This window comes from Muscardinus avellanarius (genome assembly GCF_963383645.1).
Source record: "Muscardinus avellanarius genome assembly, chromosome: 3".
NCBI lineage: Eukaryota > Metazoa > Chordata > Mammalia > Rodentia > Gliridae > Muscardinus > Muscardinus avellanarius.
In genome coordinates this window covers 127,638,429-127,658,342 of record NC_137788.1, presented here as the reverse complement: position 1 = coordinate 127,658,342, position 19,914 = coordinate 127,638,429, and the positions used below count along the sequence as shown (strand labels likewise).

General features: G+C 38.2%; 1 protein-coding gene across 1 annotated transcript in view; it reads left to right on the top strand.

The window, feature by feature from the left end:
• The window catches only part of VPS13C (vacuolar protein sorting 13 homolog C), a gene marked incomplete at both ends in the record, with an annotated part of 203,754 nt that overhangs the window by 40,711 nt on the left and 143,129 nt on the right, over positions 1 to 19,914 (top strand). Inside the window, 7 exons of the mRNA XM_080691629.1 lie at positions 2,867 to 2,926; positions 3,764 to 3,844; positions 4,537 to 4,594; positions 6,317 to 6,444; positions 15,264 to 15,370; positions 16,097 to 16,268; positions 18,128 to 18,190. Of these exons, the coding sequence (XP_080547755.1) occupies positions 2,867 to 2,926; positions 3,764 to 3,844; positions 4,537 to 4,594; positions 6,317 to 6,444; positions 15,264 to 15,370; positions 16,097 to 16,268; positions 18,128 to 18,190 (669 nt within the window). The remainder of the gene's footprint in view (positions 1 to 2,866; positions 2,927 to 3,763; positions 3,845 to 4,536; positions 4,595 to 6,316; positions 6,445 to 15,263; positions 15,371 to 16,096; positions 16,269 to 18,127; positions 18,191 to 19,914) is intronic.

Below are 19,914 nucleotides of genomic sequence, written 5' to 3'. Positions count from 1 at the left end.
AACATTTTAGTGTTTCTGTTACTATATTTTCTAATTATTTGTAACAAGTGTCAAAATATTAATATCAAACAATTTGAAAGGAATAAAAGCTGTATCTTAAACATATGGGGAAAGTAAGAATAGATAAAATTCTGTAGAGTTATATACTTATACTTGGTGGAGGCGGGTGGAATTTCCCAGTAGCTTATACACATGTAGGTGTTTATGTACATGTGTGTTTTATATTGGAATATATGTGAAATAATTCCTTTTGATTAGGTATTTTTATTTTTCTTTTTATTAGTACCTTCCTTTTTAATCTGTGCATTGCAGTCATACATCCTGATGAAGCTGAGAGTAATGAAGGCTCACATGCACACCGCACTCTTGGCCCTGCCCCAGCTCCACCCCACTGCCTCCCCACCTTCCTGTGCTCAGCATAGTGCTTGGCTTTGATAAGTTTGTGTCTGTACATCATGTCCATTGAGGCATTTCCCTCCTCAGGTTTCCCTCCTCCTCCTGTCTCCTCACTTAGGTCCCCTCCTTCAAGCCACTGAGCTTTGTCCTCTGGAGTCTCCTCCTCTGGAACTCTCCTGCTGTGTCCTAATTTCTCTGTAGTTTCTGAAAATGGGAGAACATCTGGTCTTTCACTTTTTGTGACTAATCTCACATAGCATAATATTCTCCAGTTCCATTCGTTTTCCTGCAAATGACGTAATTTTGTTCTTTATGACTGAGTAAAATTTCATTGTATGTATACAATATATATATATATATCCCATAGTTTTGTAGTCCATTAATCTGTTGATGGACATTTCGGCTGGTTCTACAGCTGGGCAGTTATGAATTGTGCAGCTATAAACATAGATATGCTGCATTACTGTGGTAGTCTGGCTTTAGTTCTTTTGGGTAGATACCCAGGAATGGGTATCTGGGGTCATTTGGTAGGTTTATTCCCATTCTTCTGAAGGTAGAGGGTTATGTGTATACAGGATGGATATTTTCTTTTTTATTACAGGCACTAAGTTGTCAGAAACATGTTTTAGAGCATATAAGTGAAGGCAAATAACCAAACTAAAGCCAGGTGGTGCATGCATGTAATCCCTTGGGAGGCTGAGATAGAATCTTGGGTTAGAGGACAGCCTCAGCAGCTTAGTGAGATTCTCAGCAATTCAGTGAGGCGCTGTTTCCAAATAAAAAATAAAATAGCACTGAGGGTATAGCCTGGAGGTAAAAGGCCCATTTTGTGGTACCCCAGTACCACAAAAACAAAACAAAAATCAAAACAAAAAACTAGGCTTTTCTATGAAGAGAAAATATGGGTCACTTAAATAAATACCTTCAAATTTAAGGACAAAACAATTGTACTGCATAGGGTTTGGCAAATGGTGGTGGACTGGCAGAGAAACAAAGGATAGTGTTACATGGAAATCTTAAGTGTGATAGACACATGTAGAGGAGACAGCGCATACCTCAAGTTGAAGGACAAAAAGGAGAAAGAATGAGAAAAGAGAGCTGGACATGCAGGTCAAGGGGGCCAGCAAGCTAGTGTCCCACACCACCGACGGCGTTGCACTTGGCCTAGTTTCTGGTAAGAACTAGAAGTGTTAGTATACCTTCTGAGACACCGAAATCCGAGTCCCTAAGGGAGAGATGATTGCTCCAGAAACTTAGACTGACAGTAGTGGTCATAAGTCACCACACTATTTAACTTTGAGTTTCCAAGAGACAAAAGAAAACATACAAAATAGCCATGTACTTCTTTGAGTCTAACAGGTATACTTGTGCATAAGAGTGTGTAGTTTTCTTAGCATGTGCTGCTGTTTGCTTCTCTGTATCTTTGCTGGACCCTTTGTACTGTTTTATTTGCCTGCATTACTACGTTGTGGAGGGCCTTGCTAAGTTGCTGAGGTTGGCTGAGAACCTGTGACCCTCCTGTCTCAGCCTCCCAAGTGCTGAGATTACAAGTGTGGGCCACCAAGCCCAGCAGTGGAAATTATGACAGTAACAGCAACCTCCTATCCTTTTTGTATCCTTAACATTCTTTCCCTCATTTTTTCAATTATAATGTACCTTTTAAGTCTAGAGTGTTCTTCTCACTTCTGTTGGAATCTCACCATCCCCACGTCCTCAGGAGCCTTTATTCCTTCCCTGCCTTCCTCCCTTCTTTCCTTATCCCCACCAATCTCCTCTCTTCCTTTCTGTCATTCTTCTCTTTCCTGCATCCTCACCTCCTGCCACCTTCTTGATAACAGTTACATGCATTCATGCCTTTCTTTTACAACAAAGTGAAAAAGATGCAACCACCCCATGGCAGTCAGGCTCCACAGCTGCTGCTGTCCCTTTCCAGTCGAGACATTTCTATCTCTGCTATCCTCTTTTTCCACGTCCTGCTCCCTACCCTTTGTGCTCTGACTCCACTCCTCCACTGAAACTGTTCTTAACAAGTTCATCAGTACCGCCCTTGCTGTTTGGCCTTGCCGAGCACGCCGTCCTGGAATCATGGTCCTCGTGCTTTTCTGACTTCACAATAATTTTAATTTAGAAACACCGCTTTTTCAATAGCATACATCTAGCTCTTCAATTCATTTATACCCAGTTCTTCCCAGAGCAAAGCTCAGAACTATTAGTATGAGTTTTATACTGATAGTAGCTCATAGTAGGTCAATAACTATTTTCTGATTTATTCAGAAATTTTATCAGAACTTCCTCAATTCTTGTTTTCTTTGTTTCTGATTTTGCCATATAAACATGTAAAGAAACAGATAGCTAACATTAGCCAGCATTAGCTAGATAGATGTTCTTTTAAATTATTTTGTAGGTCTTTACAATAATAGAACACTGTATGCGCCATATATACCATGTTTTACCGTTGTTTTTCTTTTAGACTACAAATGAACACTGGACTCCATGTGTACTAAATGAAACACAAAAGATTATATACAAGGTATTGTATTATTATTGGAATAAAAGTTTCCTGTTAGCTTCCATGCTGTAAGCGCTTGATGTATTTTCTTGAAGGAACCTTAATGGAGCAAAATGCACCATTGATGTGAATTCAAATCTAGGGTCTAGTTTTGACTATGCTTTTTGATAACTATATTGTCTTCTATAATTCATTTATTCCAAAGTTTAGGTTCTTTCACCTTTGAAGAGAAAAAAACTGGATAGGATTAATATTTCCCAAATGGTATTTTAGGAAATGGTATTTGGGTAATTAAGATACTAATTAGATTTGCTGGAAAATTATTCTCTGGTCATGTAAAAGATTGCATATTAAAATACTTGGCTATGTATAATTAAGCAAATGTTTCATTTTGTCTTAAACTACAGGACTTTACAATACTTTAATTTTTCTAATATACATTGTGAATCTCCAGAAGGGATATTTATTTACTATGTAGCGTTTTCCAACTGGTTGATCAGAGAGTCCTCCCCTATCATTTCTTGCTGTCTTAGCCATTGGCATCTGCTAGAGGGATCATGTCTTTCTTACTCAGCAAAACATTTATTTGGTCTGTTAAATCCTAAATTCTCAATAAATATTTGACAATTGAACAAATTTCTTTGAAATTATGTTCCTAGAAGCCTAATTTAGCAAATGTTAAACTTAACAAATCCTGTGAATATATTTTCTCTCATTTTGCATTATTTTATTTCCTTTAAAAGTTCAAAATGTCATTTGGGTAATTTTGGAGTGGTGAATATGACACTAATCTTTTAACACTGTTTTATAGTTTCAGTGTGTTTGTTGCTTGACATCTTCCTTTTTTGTTTTTAACAGCTTATACGACTTGACAGTCTCAGTGCTTACTGGAATGTGAAGTGCAACATGTCTTACCAGGGATCCAGGGAGCAGATCTTGGTAATTTGAATTTGTACTTGGAAAGATTAACTACATTCCTTAGAAGTGTTCAATAAAAGAGGTTCTTGAGTGGGTCTTTTTTGTGTGTGTGTGTGTAACTGAGGATTGAACCCAGGGGTTTCTACCTCCAAGCTACACCCCCAGCCCTATTTATTATTTTTTTATTTTGAAACAGGATCTCACTAGGTTGAAGAGGGCCTCACTAAGTAGCTTAGGCTGGAGAACCTGCGATCTTCCTGTCTCAGCCTTTAAGTACTGGGATTACAAGTGTGTGCCACTTAATAAGGGCAGGAAACTAGACATTTATTTGACTTGTGCACTTTTTTTCCTTTTTGCAGGTCTGGGGATGGAACCCAGAGGCATTTGACTTCCAACCTATACCCCCTGCCCTATTTTTTATTCTTTATTTTGAAACAGGGTCTCACTAAGTTGTGGAGGGCCTCACTAAGTAGCTGAGGCTGTCCGCGAACTGGGATCCTCTAGTCTCAGCCTCCCTAATGCTGGGATCACAAGCGTGCGCCACCACGCCCGGCTTTGTGCATTTTTCTTAGGGAATAATAGTTACAAAGAGAAAAATAAAATACAGATTTAGGAAACACATATTTTTCTTTATTTGTTGTTGTTTATTTGTATGTGTGGCTTAATATGTGTGAATTTTTTTCTTTTACATATAATTCTAATTTTTTGTTTAGGATCAGCTGAAAAGTGAAATTCTTACCAGTACAAATATACCCCCAAACCATCAATACAGTAAGTGGTAATAAAAGTTATAAGTTATAGTTTCTAGATTTCCAAGATCTTGGAATTCTGTCAAGTATTGTGGTGTTAAGATAAGGCACTCTAAACGTTGTTTTATGGGACTTTTCTATTTCTTGGCAGCTTTATCTTTATTTCAAAAATAGATGTCTAACAAAGCTGCCTGCTCACTTATTTATCCCATCTGTTTTTCTATTTGACTTTGATTGTAAAGAAGCTGTCAGTTTATTTTTATTTAGTGACCTCTTTGTAATTGCCCTCAGCTTTCATGCCCACCTCCTTCAGTGTTCCAGATGACTCTGGTTCTAGTGTTTTTCCCTTGACATTTTATAACTAATTGCCATTGGATGATGACACGTTCTCTTTTTGGATAGATTTCTTTGTTTAACGATGAAAAAGTTTTCAGGTGCTGCTAGCTTGTGAAAGCATTTAGTTTAATTGATGGAAGAACTAGTTCAGAAAAATCTACAGCTTTATCCTTAGGCATTTATAAAAAACCTGTAAATTATTTAAAATTCTGTATAATCATAGCAAATTGTAATTATTCTAGGGTATTATACTTTATATAGATTTATTTACTTATTTATTTATTTGGTGGTACTGGGGGTGGAACCCAGGGGCTTTCTACTTTCGGGCTATACTCCCAGACCTAGTTTATTTTTTATTTGGAAATGATCTCACTAAGTTGCTGAGAGCCTCACTAAGTAGCTGAGGCTGGCTTAATACCTGTGTGATCCTCCTGTCTCAGCCTTTCAAGCGTGGGGATTACAAGCGTGAGCCACAATGCCTGGCTTATATAGTTTTAATACTATCTACTAGAAATTTTTTTATGGTACTGGGGATTGAACTTATGGGTACTTTATCACTGAACTACATTCTCAGCCTTATATTATTGTCATCATTATTATTATTTCTTGAAACAGGGTCTTGCTAAGTTGCTGAGGTTAGCCTCAAACTTGTAATTCTCCCAAGTACTGAGATCACAGGTGTACACCACCAGGTCCAGCAGTCTGCTAGTCTTTTTTTTTTTTCTTTTTTTTTTTGTGGTATGAGGGATTGAACACAGAGGCATTCTGTCTCTGAGCTATACCTACAGCCCTATTTTAGTTTTTGTTTTGAAATAGCATCTCACTAAGTTGCTGAGGGCCTCACAAGGTTGCTGAGGCTGGCTGTGAACTTGAACCTGTGATCCTTTTCTCAGCCTCCCAAATACTGGGATTACAAATATCCTCCACCAGATCAGGCTGCTAGATACTTTTTTAAAGTTAAAAATTTTGCCATATCATCTTCCCTAACACACTTCAACTTCAAGAATATTTTATTTAACTCTAATTTATATATGCAATGAGAAAAATAAAGTGATATTTCTTTTCTGGGATGATTTTATTTATGATTCTGTTCCTAAATCCTGCCAATTATAAATTAAACAAAGTAATTAATTCATTTAAATGTCTTGTGGCAAGGAAAAGAAACTAATTTTATACAAAAATGGTCCATAATTTGAACATTTCTCCTATTTCTGAAATAGTCTCCTATTTCTGTCTTAACCAATAAACTTGACAATTCATTATGCAGATAAGTAAATGCTTTTTTTTGGAGTCATTTTGTTACACATCCTTTTGGTTATTTCTCTTTACTTTAAAGGTAACAGTGTTGTCATAATTATTTATAGTTCATATGTAAGAGCATATAAACATATTTTGTCTTTCTGTGTAGTTTTCCAGCCAATATCGGCCTCTGCAAAACTGTACATGAATCCTTATGCAGAAACAGAGCTTAAAACACCCAAACTGGATTGGAATATAGAAATACAAAATATTGCTATCGAGCTGACCAAACCTCAGGTAAGATTCAATCGGGCATTTCTAGCTTTGATTAGCCATGGGTCTTGATTGCTTTATTTTTGTGGTGATTCTTTTCTAATGGTCTGGTTGATCTTGTGGTTCTATATGTTGAAATTTCACTCTTCAGAAATATTTATATTTTAAAATGCTTTGTTGCATTGTGATTAGCCATTGCAGTGAGGTTCAAAGTGATGCACACGTCATGAACAGGCTCGGTGTGCTTCCGGTCAGGGCCAACCCGTCCACTCACCCTCTACATACTGTTGAGGTAGAGTGATATCTTCAGATGTGAACATAGCATTATTGAACATTTCCCTTCATTTGTCATCTTTTCCCCTTCCCATGTCCCCTTCTACTGTTCTGTTGGTCTCCTCAGTTGTCTAAAGTTTTCCCTTTTGTTTTCTGTTTTCTCTCAAGCTTCTACATATGAGAGGGAACATTTAACCCTTGACCTTCTCAGACTGACCTCACTTAGCATAATGTTCTCTAGTTCCTTCCATTTATCTGCAAGTGACATATTTTTTTTTTTGTTGTTGTTGGTACTGGGGTTCCTGGAAGTCCTTCTACCTCTGGGTTACACTCCCAGACCTATATTTGTACTTTTTTTATTTGGAAACAGGGTCTCTTAAGCCAACATGGCTGGCTTTGAACCTGCGCGATCCTCCTGTCTCCACCTCCCAAGCGCAGGGATTACAAGCGTGCACCACCATGCCCTGTGTATACTTTTTTTTAATTAAAAAATTTTTTTTTATTTCTTTATTTTTAGTGTTTTTGGTGATACTGGGGTTCCTGGAAACCCTTCTTCCTCTGGGCTACAATCCCAGACTATTTTATACCTTTTTTATTTGGAAACAGGGTCTCTTAAGCCAGCGCAGCTGGCTTTGAACCTGCGTGATCCTCCTGTTTCTGCCTCCTAAGCACAGGGATTACAAGCGTGCACCACCACGCCTGGCTAATTTTGTTTTTTTAATGGACAAGTAAAATTTCATTTCAGAGTTAAGGAATAGTTTATTTTATCTACTCTTTTTGTAAAATAAAGGAAACTTGTCAAATTACTGCATAGCATTATTTCTATTTAATTCACAATTATTGGTGGAGGATAATATGATTTCCTTTTACCATTTTTAATAGCTGAAACTCTTATATTAAATGCTGTTTCTTTATTTTTTAAAGAGCTGTGTGGGCCCCTCTTTCATCCATTTGTTTTTCAAATTTGGATCTGTGGACAGGGAGTTTGGATAGCAGACCTGGAGACTGACATTTAGCTCAGAGCTGTCCAATAAATAAAATGCAATTACTTTTGGAATTTTAGGTTTTCTAGTAGCTACTTTACCAATGTAGAAAGAAAAAGGTGATACAAACTTTTAACATTTCTACAATATAATTTCAAAATGTTATCAACAGAAGTAATTCTTTTTTTATTTTTTTGAGATACACAATTTTTTTTTTATTGGGGATTGAACCCAGGGGCATTCTACCTCCAAGCTATACCCCTGGCCTTTTTGAAATTTTTAATTTTATTATTTTTATTTTATTTATTTTTAATTTTTTTTAATTGGTGCATTATATTCATACAACTTATTGGGGTAAAAAACTTGTGTGTACAAACATGTACTCATCGCTGATTTAACCCCTACCCAAATCCCACCCCATTCCCTCCCCGTCCCTCCCTCCCTTGCTTGGCTTAGTGATTGACTTCGATATGTTTAAGTACATTGTGAGCTTTAGAGATTTTCCTCTTCCCCCCTCATTTCTCCTCCTTTAGGTTGTCTTGTTTGCTCCTCTTTTCTCCCTAACTCTCACATATTAGGTAAAGCATCTGATTTCTTATTTTTTGTGCCTGACTAATCTCACTTAGCATAATGTCCTCCAGTTCCATCCATTTCCCTGAAAATGATGTAATTGAGTTTTTTTTGATGGCTGAGTAAAATTCCATTGTGTACATATCCCACAGTTTTGTAATCCATTCATCTGTTGATGGACATCTTGGCTGGTTCCATAGTTTGGCTATGGTGAATTGTGTAGCTATGAACATAGATACACATGCATTAGTTTGGTAGTTTGGTTTCTTTTCTTTTGGGTAGATACCCAACAGTGGTATTGCTGGATCAAATGGTAGATTTTTTCCCATTCTTCTGAGGCTTCTTCATACTGTTTTCCAAAGTGGTTACACTAATTTGCAATCCCACCAACAATGTCTTAGAGTTCCCACTTCTCCACATCCTTGCCAGCATCTGTTGTTGTTTGTGTTTTGAATGATGGCCATTCTAGTTGGAGTTAGGTGAAATCTCAGGGTAGTTTTGATTTGAATCTCTCTGATTGCCAGTGATGTTGAGCATTTTTTCATGCATTTATTGGCCATTTGAATTTCTTCTTTTTTGAAGTGTCTATTTAGTTCATTTGCCCATTTTGTTATTGGATGCTTTGTTTTCTTAGTGTTGAGTTTCTTGAGTTCTCTGTATATTCTAGATATTAGTCCTCTATCAGTGGTGTAGGTGGCAAAAATCTTCTCCCATTCTGTTGGCTCTCGATTGAGATTCTTGATAGTTTCCTTTGCTGAACAGAAGCTCTTCAGTTTCATGCAATCCCATGTATTGATTCTCCTTTTAATTTGTTGTGCTTTTGGGGTCTTGTTGAGGTAATGTTTGTCTGTGCCTATGTGTTGTAGTGTTGGACCTATGCCCTCTTCAAGGAGCTTCAAAGTCTCTGGTTTAATTTCCAAGTCTTTGATCCATCGTGAGTTGACTTTTGTACAGGGTGAAAAAGTGGGATTAACATCCAATTTTCTGCATATGGTTAACCAGTTTTGCCAACACCATTTGTTGAAGAGGCTATCTTTTTTCCAGTGTATGTTTTTGGCCTCTTTGTCAAAAATCAATTGGTTGAAAGTGTGTGGACTTGTTTCTGGGTCTTCTATTCTGCTCCATTGGTCTATATATCTGTTCTTTTGCCAGTACCATGCTGTTTTTATTACAATGGCTTTGTAGTATAGTTTAAAGTCAGGTATTGTGATTCCTCCTGCGTGGTTTTTGTTGCTGAGAACTACCTTGGCTATTCTGGGTTTTTTGTTATTCCAGATAAATTTAAGGACTGATTTTTCTATGTCTGTGAGGAATGATCTTGGTAGTTTAATGGGCATTGCATTAAATCTGTAGATCACTTTTGGGAGGATGGCCATTTTAATGATATTAATTCTGCCAATCCATGAACATGGAAGGTCTTTCCATCTTCTAAGATCTTCTTCGATTTCTTTTTTCAGTGTTTTATAATTTTCTTTGTAGAGATCTTTTACCTCCTTGGTCAAGTTTATTCCTAGGTATTTTATTTTTTTGTGGGAGATCCTGAGTGGAAGTGTTTTCTGAATTTCTTTTTCAGTGGATTTATGGTTGGTGTACAGGAAAGCTTCTGATTTTTTAAGCTGATTTTGTATCCAGATACCTTGCTGAATTTGTTGATCAGTTCTATAAGCCTTTTGGTTGAGTTTGTTGGGTTTTCTAAATATAGTATCATGTCATCTGCAAATAGTGAAAGCTTAAGTTCTTCTTTTCCTATTTGTACTCCTTTGATTTCCTTTTCTTGCCTTATTGCTCTGGCTAGAGTCTCTAGTACTATATTGAAGAGAAGTGGTGATAGTGGACATCCTTGTCTCGTTCCAGTTTTTAGGGGGAATTCTTGAAGTTTTTCCCCATTTAATATGATGTTGGCAGTGGGCTTATTGTAGATTGCCTTAATAATGTTGAGATATGTTCCTTCTATTCCAATTCTCTGCAGTGTTTTTATCATAAATGGATGTTGAATTTTATCAAATGCTTTTTCAGCATCTATTGAGATGATCATGTGGTTTTTGTCTTTGATTCTGTTTCTATGATGAATTACATGGATTGATTTTCGTATATTGAACCAGCCTTGCATCCCTGGGATGAACCCTACCTGGTCATGGTGAATGATTTTCTTGATGTGGTTTTGAATGCGTGTTGCTAGTATTTTGTTTAATAGTTTTGCATCCAAGTTCATCAGAGATATAGGCCTGTAGTTTTCCTTCCTTGAACTGTCTTTATTCGGTTTGGGTATTAGTGTGATGTTGGCTTCATAGAATGTATTTGGGAGAGTCCCAGTTTTTTCTATTTCCCGAAATAGTTTGAGTAGTATTGGGATTAGTTCTCCTATAAAGGTTTTATAGAATTCACTTGGGAAACCATCTGGTCCTGGGCTTTTCTTTGATGGTAAGCTCTTTATTGCTATTTCAATCTCTTTGATTGTTATTGGTTGGTTTAAGTGTTCTATATCTTCTTGACTCAGTTTAGGAAGGTTGTATTTATCTAGGAAGTTGTCGATTTCCTCCAGATTTTCCATTTTGTTGGAGTATAGTTTTTCAAAGTAGTTTCTGATAATCCTCTGGATTTCTACGCTGTCAGTAGTAATGTCTCCTTTTTCATCCCTTATCTTCATAATTTGGGTTGATTCTTTCTTTTTTTTAGTTAGGTTGGCTAGTGGTTTATCAATCTTGTTAATTTTTTCAAGAAACCAACTTTTGGTTTTGTTGATTTTCTGTATTGTTTTTTTATTCTCTATTTCATTAATTTCTGCTCTAATTTTAATAATTTCCCGTCTTCTGCTGGCTTTGGGGTTCAATTGTTCCTGCTTTTCAAGGGCTTTGAGGTGTGTCATAAGGCTATTTATTTGAAGATTTTCTGTTTTTCTTATGTGAGCACTCAGTGCTATAAATTCTCCTCTTAATACTGCCTTCAAAGTGTCCCAGAGGTTTTGATATGTTGTATCTTTATTTTCATTTGTTTCTAGAAATTTCTTGATTTCACCTCTTACATCTTCTATGACCCATTCTTCATTCAAAAGTGTGGTGTTCAGTCTCCACATGTTTATGTTGTTTCTCTGGGTCTTCTTATAGTTGATTTCTAGTTTCATTCCATTATGGTCTGAAATGACACAGGGAAGTATGTAACATTTTTTAAATTTGCTAGTGCTCATTTTGTGTCCCAGGATGTGATCTATTTTGGAGAAGGTTCCATGAGCAGCTGAGAAAAATGTAAACTCTGCTGTAGTTGGGTGAAATATTCTATATGTGTCCAACAGGTTCATTTGGTTAATGGTGTTCTTTAGTTCTGAGACATCTTTACTGACCCTTTGTCTGGAAGATCGGTCTAGTATTGTGAGAGGTGTGTTGAAGTCTCCCAGTATTATTGTCTTGGGATTTATGTGTGACTTCATATCACAAAGAGTTTGATTTATGAAAGTAGCTGCCCCTATGTTTGGGGCATAGATGTTGATTATTGTTATTTCCTCTTGCTGGACTATTCCTTTTACCAGTAAAATGTGACCTTCTTTGTCTCTTCTAATAAGTTTGGGTTTGAGGTCTACCTTGTCTGATATCATAGTTGCTACTCCTGCTTGTCTTCGAGTACCATTAGCATGGATTACCTTGCTCCAGCCCTTTACCTTGAGTTTGTTCCTCTCTTTACTTGTAAGGTGTGTTTCTTGTAAGCAGCAGATGGATGGATTCTGGCTTTTAATCCATTTTGCCACTTTACGTCTTTTTATTGGGGAGTTGAGGCCGTTTACATTCAGAGTGATTATAGAGAGATAATTTTTAATTCCCAACATGTTAAGATCTTATTTCTGTTTGAGATACTGTTTATTCTTCTTTGCTTAGTTGTCTGCTGGATGGGAATTCTTGTTTCTTTGGTTCTGGCGTGTATAACCCATTTCCTCTTTGCAGTTAATCTCCTTGAGTATTTTCTCTAGCGCTGGTTTTGAAGACATAAATTCCTTCAGTTGCTGTTTGTCATGGAAGCTTCTTATTTCCCCATCTAATTTGATGGATAGTTTTGCTGGGTAGGAAATTTTTGGCTGGAAGTTGTTTTCTTTCAAAGTTTGGAATATGTTACTCCAAGCCCTTCTGGCTTTCATAACTTGGTTTGGGAAGTCTGGAGTGATTCTAATTGGTTTGCCTCTGAATGTCACGTGGCCTTTTGTTTTTGTTGCCTTTAAGATTCCTCCTTGGCTTCCACATTAGTCATTTTGACAATTATGTGGCGTGGGGATCCTCTTCTCTGATCCTGTCTAAAGGGAGTTCTATAAGTTTCCTGGACCTGTGTATCGACTTCTTGCTCTATGTTTGGAAAATTTTCTGCTATTACTTCCTTGAAGAGATTGTTGATCCCTTTGGTTTCACCTTCTTTTCCCTCCTCTATTCCAATTATTCTTAGGTTAGCTCTCTTGAAATGGGCCCATATTTCTTCAATGTCAGATTCCTGCTGTCGGGTTTTTTTTTCTAAATTAGAAACTATGCGTTCATTTTTAGAATGATCATCTTCAAGAAGCGAGATTCTATTCTCCATGTGGTCTAATCTGTTGTTTATACTTTGAATTGAAGCCTTTACTTCATTAATTGCATCCTTTATCTCTTGACTCTCTCTAAAATCTTTTCGAAAGTCTTCTATTATTTCTAAAGTTATTTTCCTAATTTGATCTTCTAGAGATCTTTGGATTTCTGTTTTATCAGATTCTGATGTTGTGGTGTTGTTGGCATTCACTGCTCCATTGTTATTTCTCTTTCCCATGATTTTGGAAGTTTGTGCCTTCTCTGGGTTCTTCCCTGAGTCACTATGAGTTCACTTAAGATGCTCTGGATCTCGTGTCTGTGGTATCTCAGTCACCACTACTCCTTTACTGGGTTGTATCACAAAGTCTCAGACCCAGGGAGTCAATCAAGGCTGCTTAGACCATGGGGGGTGCCAAGTTGGGCGTTCTCCAGTGGGGAATTGTGACTATGGTATGATATCTCTGCCACTGCCACTCCCCCACTGGGCTGCACTGCTAAAATCTCCGACCCAGGGAGACTATCTGCGCAAGTCCCTGGGAGTGCAGTACTGGGATTTCTCCCCTAGGGTCCGCAATTTGACTCACGGTTGTTGAGTGCGCTGATGGAGCTGTAGTGAACTCGGTGGATTCGCTGCTGCCGCCACTGGCAATATGGCACCACTGCCACGCCCTCGGCCGTGATGCGGCGTATTTCTTCTCTGGTTTTGAACTCTGCTCTGAGTCCTTGCCAGTTGTGCTGTGCCCGGCCCTTGGGAGCTTTAGATGTTCCCTGCACCAACAAAACTGCTGACTGCCGCCCGGCTGTTCAGCACCTGCTCACCTCGGCTCGCTGTCCACCCCTCCTCTCAGGCGCCTGGTGGCTGGTTGAGTGGCTTGGTCTAGGGCCGTCCAGTGAACTCGCTGCTGCCGCTAGCAGTGAACTCGCTGCTGCCGCTAGCAGTAAGACGCTGCTTCTGCATCCTAGGCCGCGAGGCCAGAGTACCTCCTCTCTGGGTTTGAGCTCTGTTTTGAGTCTCCCTCCTCTCTGGAGCCTGGTGCTGCTAGGGGAGATGTAGGCCGCGCCGCTCCGGCCGCTCTGCGCTGCGGCTCTGGCTGCTCCGCACCACGGCTCTGGCCGCTCCGGCTGCTCCGGCGCTCTGCACCGGCTCTGGCTGCTCTGCACCGAGGGTCTGGCCACTCCGGCGCAGCTCTGGCTGCTCCGGCTGTTTTGGCCGCTCCGCTCTGGCTGCTCTGGCCGCTCTGCTCGGCTGCTCTGGCCACTCCGCTCCGGCTGCTTCAGCCGCTTCGCTCCACGGCTCCGGCCACTCCGCGCTGCCGCTCTAGCCAATCCGGGCTGCGGCTCTGGCTGCTCTGGCTGTTCTGGCCACTCAGCTTGGCTGCTCTGAACCGCGGCTCCGGCTGCTCTGCACCGCAGGTCTGGCCACTCTGGCCCCTCCGGCTGCTCAGGCCGCTCCGCGGCTCCCCCCAATCCGCGCTGCGGCTCTGGCCACTCCTGTTGCTCTGGCTGCTCCACGCCGCGCGGGTGCGGCACTTCGGGCTGGTTTTTTTCCGGTGTCTTGTTTTTCCAGTCCTTTTTCTCTGTCCCTTGTATTTACCATTTTTATTTCTTTGCTGGTGGTGTTTTCTGGCTCTGAAAGGCGCTGGTTTTGTGGTAGTAGAGTTGGATTGTTAGCGGGACTTGTAAGTGCCGCTTTCCTCCGTCGCCATCTTCCCGACAGAAGTAATTCTAACAAGATATTTTATATCCTTTTTTCCCCTTAAGTCTTTGCAAACTAGGATATATTTTATACTTTTTAAGTTCAGACTAGACAAATTTCAAGTGCTGAAGAGTCAAATTTTTAAGGCATCTCAACTAGAATTGTGTTAAGAAAATTAAGAGTAAGAATCTAAACTTGTTCCTTTCTCTTTCTTGCTTTAGTTGATGCTAAAATTACTTATGTAATGATTATTTTTAAAACACACATACACATGTGTGTGTTTGTTCCCTCCACTCGGGCTGTTTATCAGATCCACACAGTGTTGCTATGTTGGTGGTAAAGTGGGCACTTCAGTAGCTTTATCTTGCTTTAGTTGTTCAGTAATTTTCTGGAACAGTTTGAAAGTCAGTTTACATACAGCGTTTGCAGAAAAAAAATGGTCCAGTGCAAAAATACGTTGTTTTGGAAAGAGGCATATTTCATAACGGCAGTTGTTGATATATTTAATTGTTTTTAAGTACATTTATTTCATATTTCAGCATACCTAAAATAGGATATATGTTATTGGTGTTGTAACAATTTAAGTAGAAGCACTGTTTTCTTTTGTAATGGAACCTAAAAATTATGATCTATAACCCATATTGTCTTAAATTTCATCAATAGTAAGAGTTATCCAGTCAACATTTCTCAGGGAATTTGAAGTCACACTAGACTGAAAAGTAGAATAAAATCTAGTCTTTTATTCAGATGTGCAGTGTAATAATTCTGTTTTTGTTTTAATAGTACTTAAGTATGATTGACCTTTTGGAGTCAGTGGATTGTATGGTTAGAAATGCCCCTTACAGGAAATACAAACCTTGTTTGCCACTTCATACCAATTGTCGACAATGGTAAGTTAGATTTAAAACAAAAAAGTTTATGAGAAACATGATCATATAGTTAGGGACGCTGAATTAAGAAACCTTAAAAAAGCTATGTAGTTTAGTTACCTTTTAAAGTAAAAGAAAAAAGAATTGTCTTTTATATGTCACCTTTTCCTTTAACATAGCCTCTTGTATTCCTGTTCTTAGACTCACAAGTTTCTATCATTCAAGATTTTCAGTTTTTTAGGTCTTACCAGTCACCTACATGTACTCAGTGCTTTAACCATATGGTAGGCAGTCCCGTGTGGCTTAACAAGGAAGACGTGCTCTGAGCAATGCAGCTCTTAGTGTTTTTGTTTCTGTTGAACATCGTAGAGTCTACTCTATGCAAACTAACTCAGCTAGGCAATATAATCATTTGGGACTACTTTGTGGATATGTGGTCCATCATTTGCCAAGAGGCTGGCTATACGGGGCAACTTTGTGTGGCTGCACTATTTCCCACAGTCTGTCACTTTGTGCTGATATGATTTTGCTTTGGCTTATCCTTTTCCTGGAGGGTTTCCTTATTTAATCCATGCAAATCAGACAGTTATAATGGGGACTTGCTGTGTTATTGCTGAACTCTTTACTGAAAGATAGTAAAACAAAACAAAACAAAACAGAATCTTAACAGTTTAAGATCTAAAAAGTCATAGCTATTTTCTTTAAACTTTTATATTCAATTGTCCATTAACAAAATTTGATTTTTAGGTGGAAATATGCAATTGATTGTGTTCTTGAAGTTCATATAAGAAGATATACACAGATGTGGTCATGGGGTAATATAAAAAAGCACAGGCAATTACTCAGGAGTTATAAAATTGCCTACAAAAACAAGCTAACTCAGAGCAAAGTCTCAGATGAAACGCAGAAACAAATTCAGGTATGTTTCACATATATTAGTGAGATTTTTAATTTTTCTAATCAACCTTTAATATTAATTTTGCACTTAATTCGAATGAAAATATAAATTTAAAAAGAACAGATCTCATGTCTTTAGATAATTTATGAGAAAATATGGATTATCATTTCTCACTTTTTTCTTCTTTTTTTTGTGGTACTGGGGTTCCTGGAAACCCTTCTACTTCTGGGCTACACTCCCAAATCTATTTTTTTTAATTTTTTTTTTATTTGGGAACAGGGTCTCTTAAGCTAGCGCGGCTGGCTTTGAACCTGTGCAATCCTCCTGTCTCTGCCTCCCAAGCACGGGGATTACAAGCGTGCACCACCACGCCCAGCATACTTTTTTCTTCTTAAAATATCCTTTTTTTCTACTCTAGCATCAAATAAAGTAACTATTTGTGGAAATGTGTCTAGTTTTTTATAATATTGAGAAAAATCACTGGTTCTTATTATTTTGTTAGTAAAAGTTCCGTATTCATATGTAATGGCTTTTTACGAGTTCAAAATATTATAAAAAAGTTTTTACTTCTTGAGAAAGGAGGAATCTTGTTTGTCTGATTAGAAGATAGAAAACAGCCGGGCGTGGTGGCGCACGCTTGTAATTAATCCCCGCGCTTGGGAGGCAGAGACAGGACGATCGCGCAGGTTCGAAGCCAGCCGCGAGCGCTGACTTAGGAGACCCTTGTTTCCAAATTAAAAATGTAAAAATAGGTCTGGGAGTGTAGCCCGGAGGTAGAAGGGCTTCCAGGAACCCCAGTACCACCAAAAAAAAAAAAAAAAAAAAAAAAAAAAAAAAAAAGATAGAAAACACAAACTGAATACATCATTTGGTTAATATCATCTCATTTAGGTTATAGAAGTTTCTGCCACTGATTCATAATGTGAAGAATGAATTGAATTTCTATTCTGAGATACATCACAGTCATCAGTATGATATATTAGAAAAAAAACATTGAGTCTTGGAATCAGATAGATTTGGATTCAGGTACTTGGATATTTACCAAGTAGTATGGTCATGGACATTGGTTTCCCACTCTCTCAAGTCCAGTGTTCTCATATATAAAATGGAAATAGTGTCTGTTTTACAGAATTATGAGATTTGTATGATGTATCTACATCAGTTACCTGGAATACAGGTTACTCAGTAAGTGTTAGCTACCCCCTAAGCACTCATATATAGTCCTCAATATTTAGTCCTCAAATCTTTCTCCTTGAGTTTACTTACTGACTTTTAGATTTATATTCTTAAATTTTGTGTGTGTGTGTGTGTGTGTGTGTGTGTGTGTGTGTTTTGTGGTACTGGGGTTCCTGGAAGCCCTTCTACCTCCGGGCTACACTCCCAGACCTATTTTATATTTTTGAAACAGGGTCTCGTACGCCAGCACGGCTGGCTTCGAACCTGCGTGATCCTCCTGTCTCCGCCTCCCAAGCGCGGGGATTACAAGCGTGCGCCACCACGCCCGGCCAAATTTTGTGTGTTTTATAATGGTGCATTGGATATAGCAGTTGTAAAATAATACAAAATAGAGGGGAGTAAGAAAATAATACTTATAGCAAATTCCCTTTTAAAAATATTTTTGTTTCTATTTGTATATGTGGCTATCTATGAATTAAATTGATCTCACAGAAAAAATATGATTTTTCTATTATATTTAATAAAGATTTACTTTCTTGGAAAACTTATTGTCATTATAAAAATGAAACCATAGTATATATTCAATTTTATATTTTCTGGATAATGGAAATGGACTACATGAGCCTACGGATCATAGAAGGAAGTTTTTTTTTTTTAATCTAGTGAATGTTTTCCTTGTTTATAATTATATCTTTGTTTTGTAGGATCTGGAGAAGACTCTAGATGTTTTTAACATAATTTTAGCAAGGCAACAAGCTCAATCTGAGGTAATCATTTTATTAGCTGACTTTATGTTTACTGGAAAGTTGTTGATATTTACATAAATGAGAATAGAGATTGAGTTTTTGTTGCTTAATTTAGTCTCATGAGAAAACTTCACTGGAGTACTAGAAAAAATAACAACGGCAACAACAATAGTCACAAGAAGGAGAAACACTAAATATTTGGAACCAAAATTTGAAGAACCTCAAAAAGAAAGTAATGCTTCTACACTACTGATTGGATAAGCACTACGGAAATCAGTATGGAGGTTCCTCAAAAGACTAGGAATGGAACCACCTATATTGACCTGTGACTTGAATGGTAGAGAATCCAGCTGTGCCCCTCCTTGGTATTTTTCCAAAAGAATTAAAGTTAGAATACTATAGTGAAAAATGCAGATTCATGTTTATACCATCACAGTTCACAATAGCCAAATTATGGAAGCAACCTAGGTATCTGCAAATAAATGGGTTGACAAAGAAAATGCGGTACGTACATACGGTGGAGTTTCACTCACCATAAAGAACAAAATTATGTCATTTGCAAGAAAATGGATGAAGCTAGAGAATATTATGCTATGTGGAATCAGCCAGTTTTAGAAAGTTAAAGTTGGATTTTTTTTATGCGTAAAAGCTAGAGAAAAAATAGGGAGGAAAAGAGACTTCATGAGAATGTAGAGAGTAGAATAGTGGAAGGGAGCCGGGCGTGGTGGCGCACGCTTGAAATCCCCACGCTTGGGAGGTGGAGACAGGAGGATCGCGCAGGTTCAAAGCCAGCCGCGCGCGCTGGCTTAGGAGACCCTGTTTCCAAAATGAAAATGTAAAAATAGGTCTGGGAGTATATCCCGGAGGTAGAAGGGCTTCCAGGAACCCCAGTACCACCAAAAAAAAAAAAAAAAAAAAAAAAAAAAAAAAAAAAAGAATAGTGGAAGGTATCACACGGGTGGTGAGGTTTGGGGAGAAGAGGGGAACAGGAGATGTGAGGAAGGACACAGGCCAGCGATGCTCTCTTCCTAGATCTGGGTACCTCTACCAACCTCACTAGCACGTGGGAAGAAAGGGGTCCTGGGGTGAGGTGTGGAGGGAACACACCAGGAGATCTTATGTACATATATGAATATCACTTTGAATATCACTGTTATTGTAATTATATCACATCAGTAAAATTCTAAAACAAAGTAAATGCATGTCATTCATCATCCTAGCCAAACTCAGAATGCTTCTGTTAATATTTTTGTATATAAACTCCCAGTTTTTCTTCCATGCTGGTATATACATATTTATGCTGTCCATCTTCCTCTACTTTTACTTTTTAATTTCATTTCCTTTTCCCTTTCTTTCTTCTCTTTCCCTCATCTTCCCTTTTATTTTGTCCCTCTTATCTTTCTTCCATTCTCTTTATCTTAACTTCTAATATGGGATCAATCTGTTTGTAATGTCTCATAACTGCTTGTTCACTGGTACATTGCTCCATGTTATTTCTGGGCTTTTGGGTGGTTGAAAATTATATATTTAGCCGGGTGTGGTGGTGCACGCTTGTAATCCCTGCACTTGGGAGGCGTAGACAGGAGGATCATGCAGGTTTGAAGCCAGCCTTGCTGACTTAAGAGACCCTGTTTCCAAATAAAAAAATATAAAGTAGGTCTGGGAGTGTAGCCCGGAGGTAGAAGGGCTTCCAGGAACCCCAGTACGACAAAAAAAATTATATATTTAATGAAAATTATTATAGA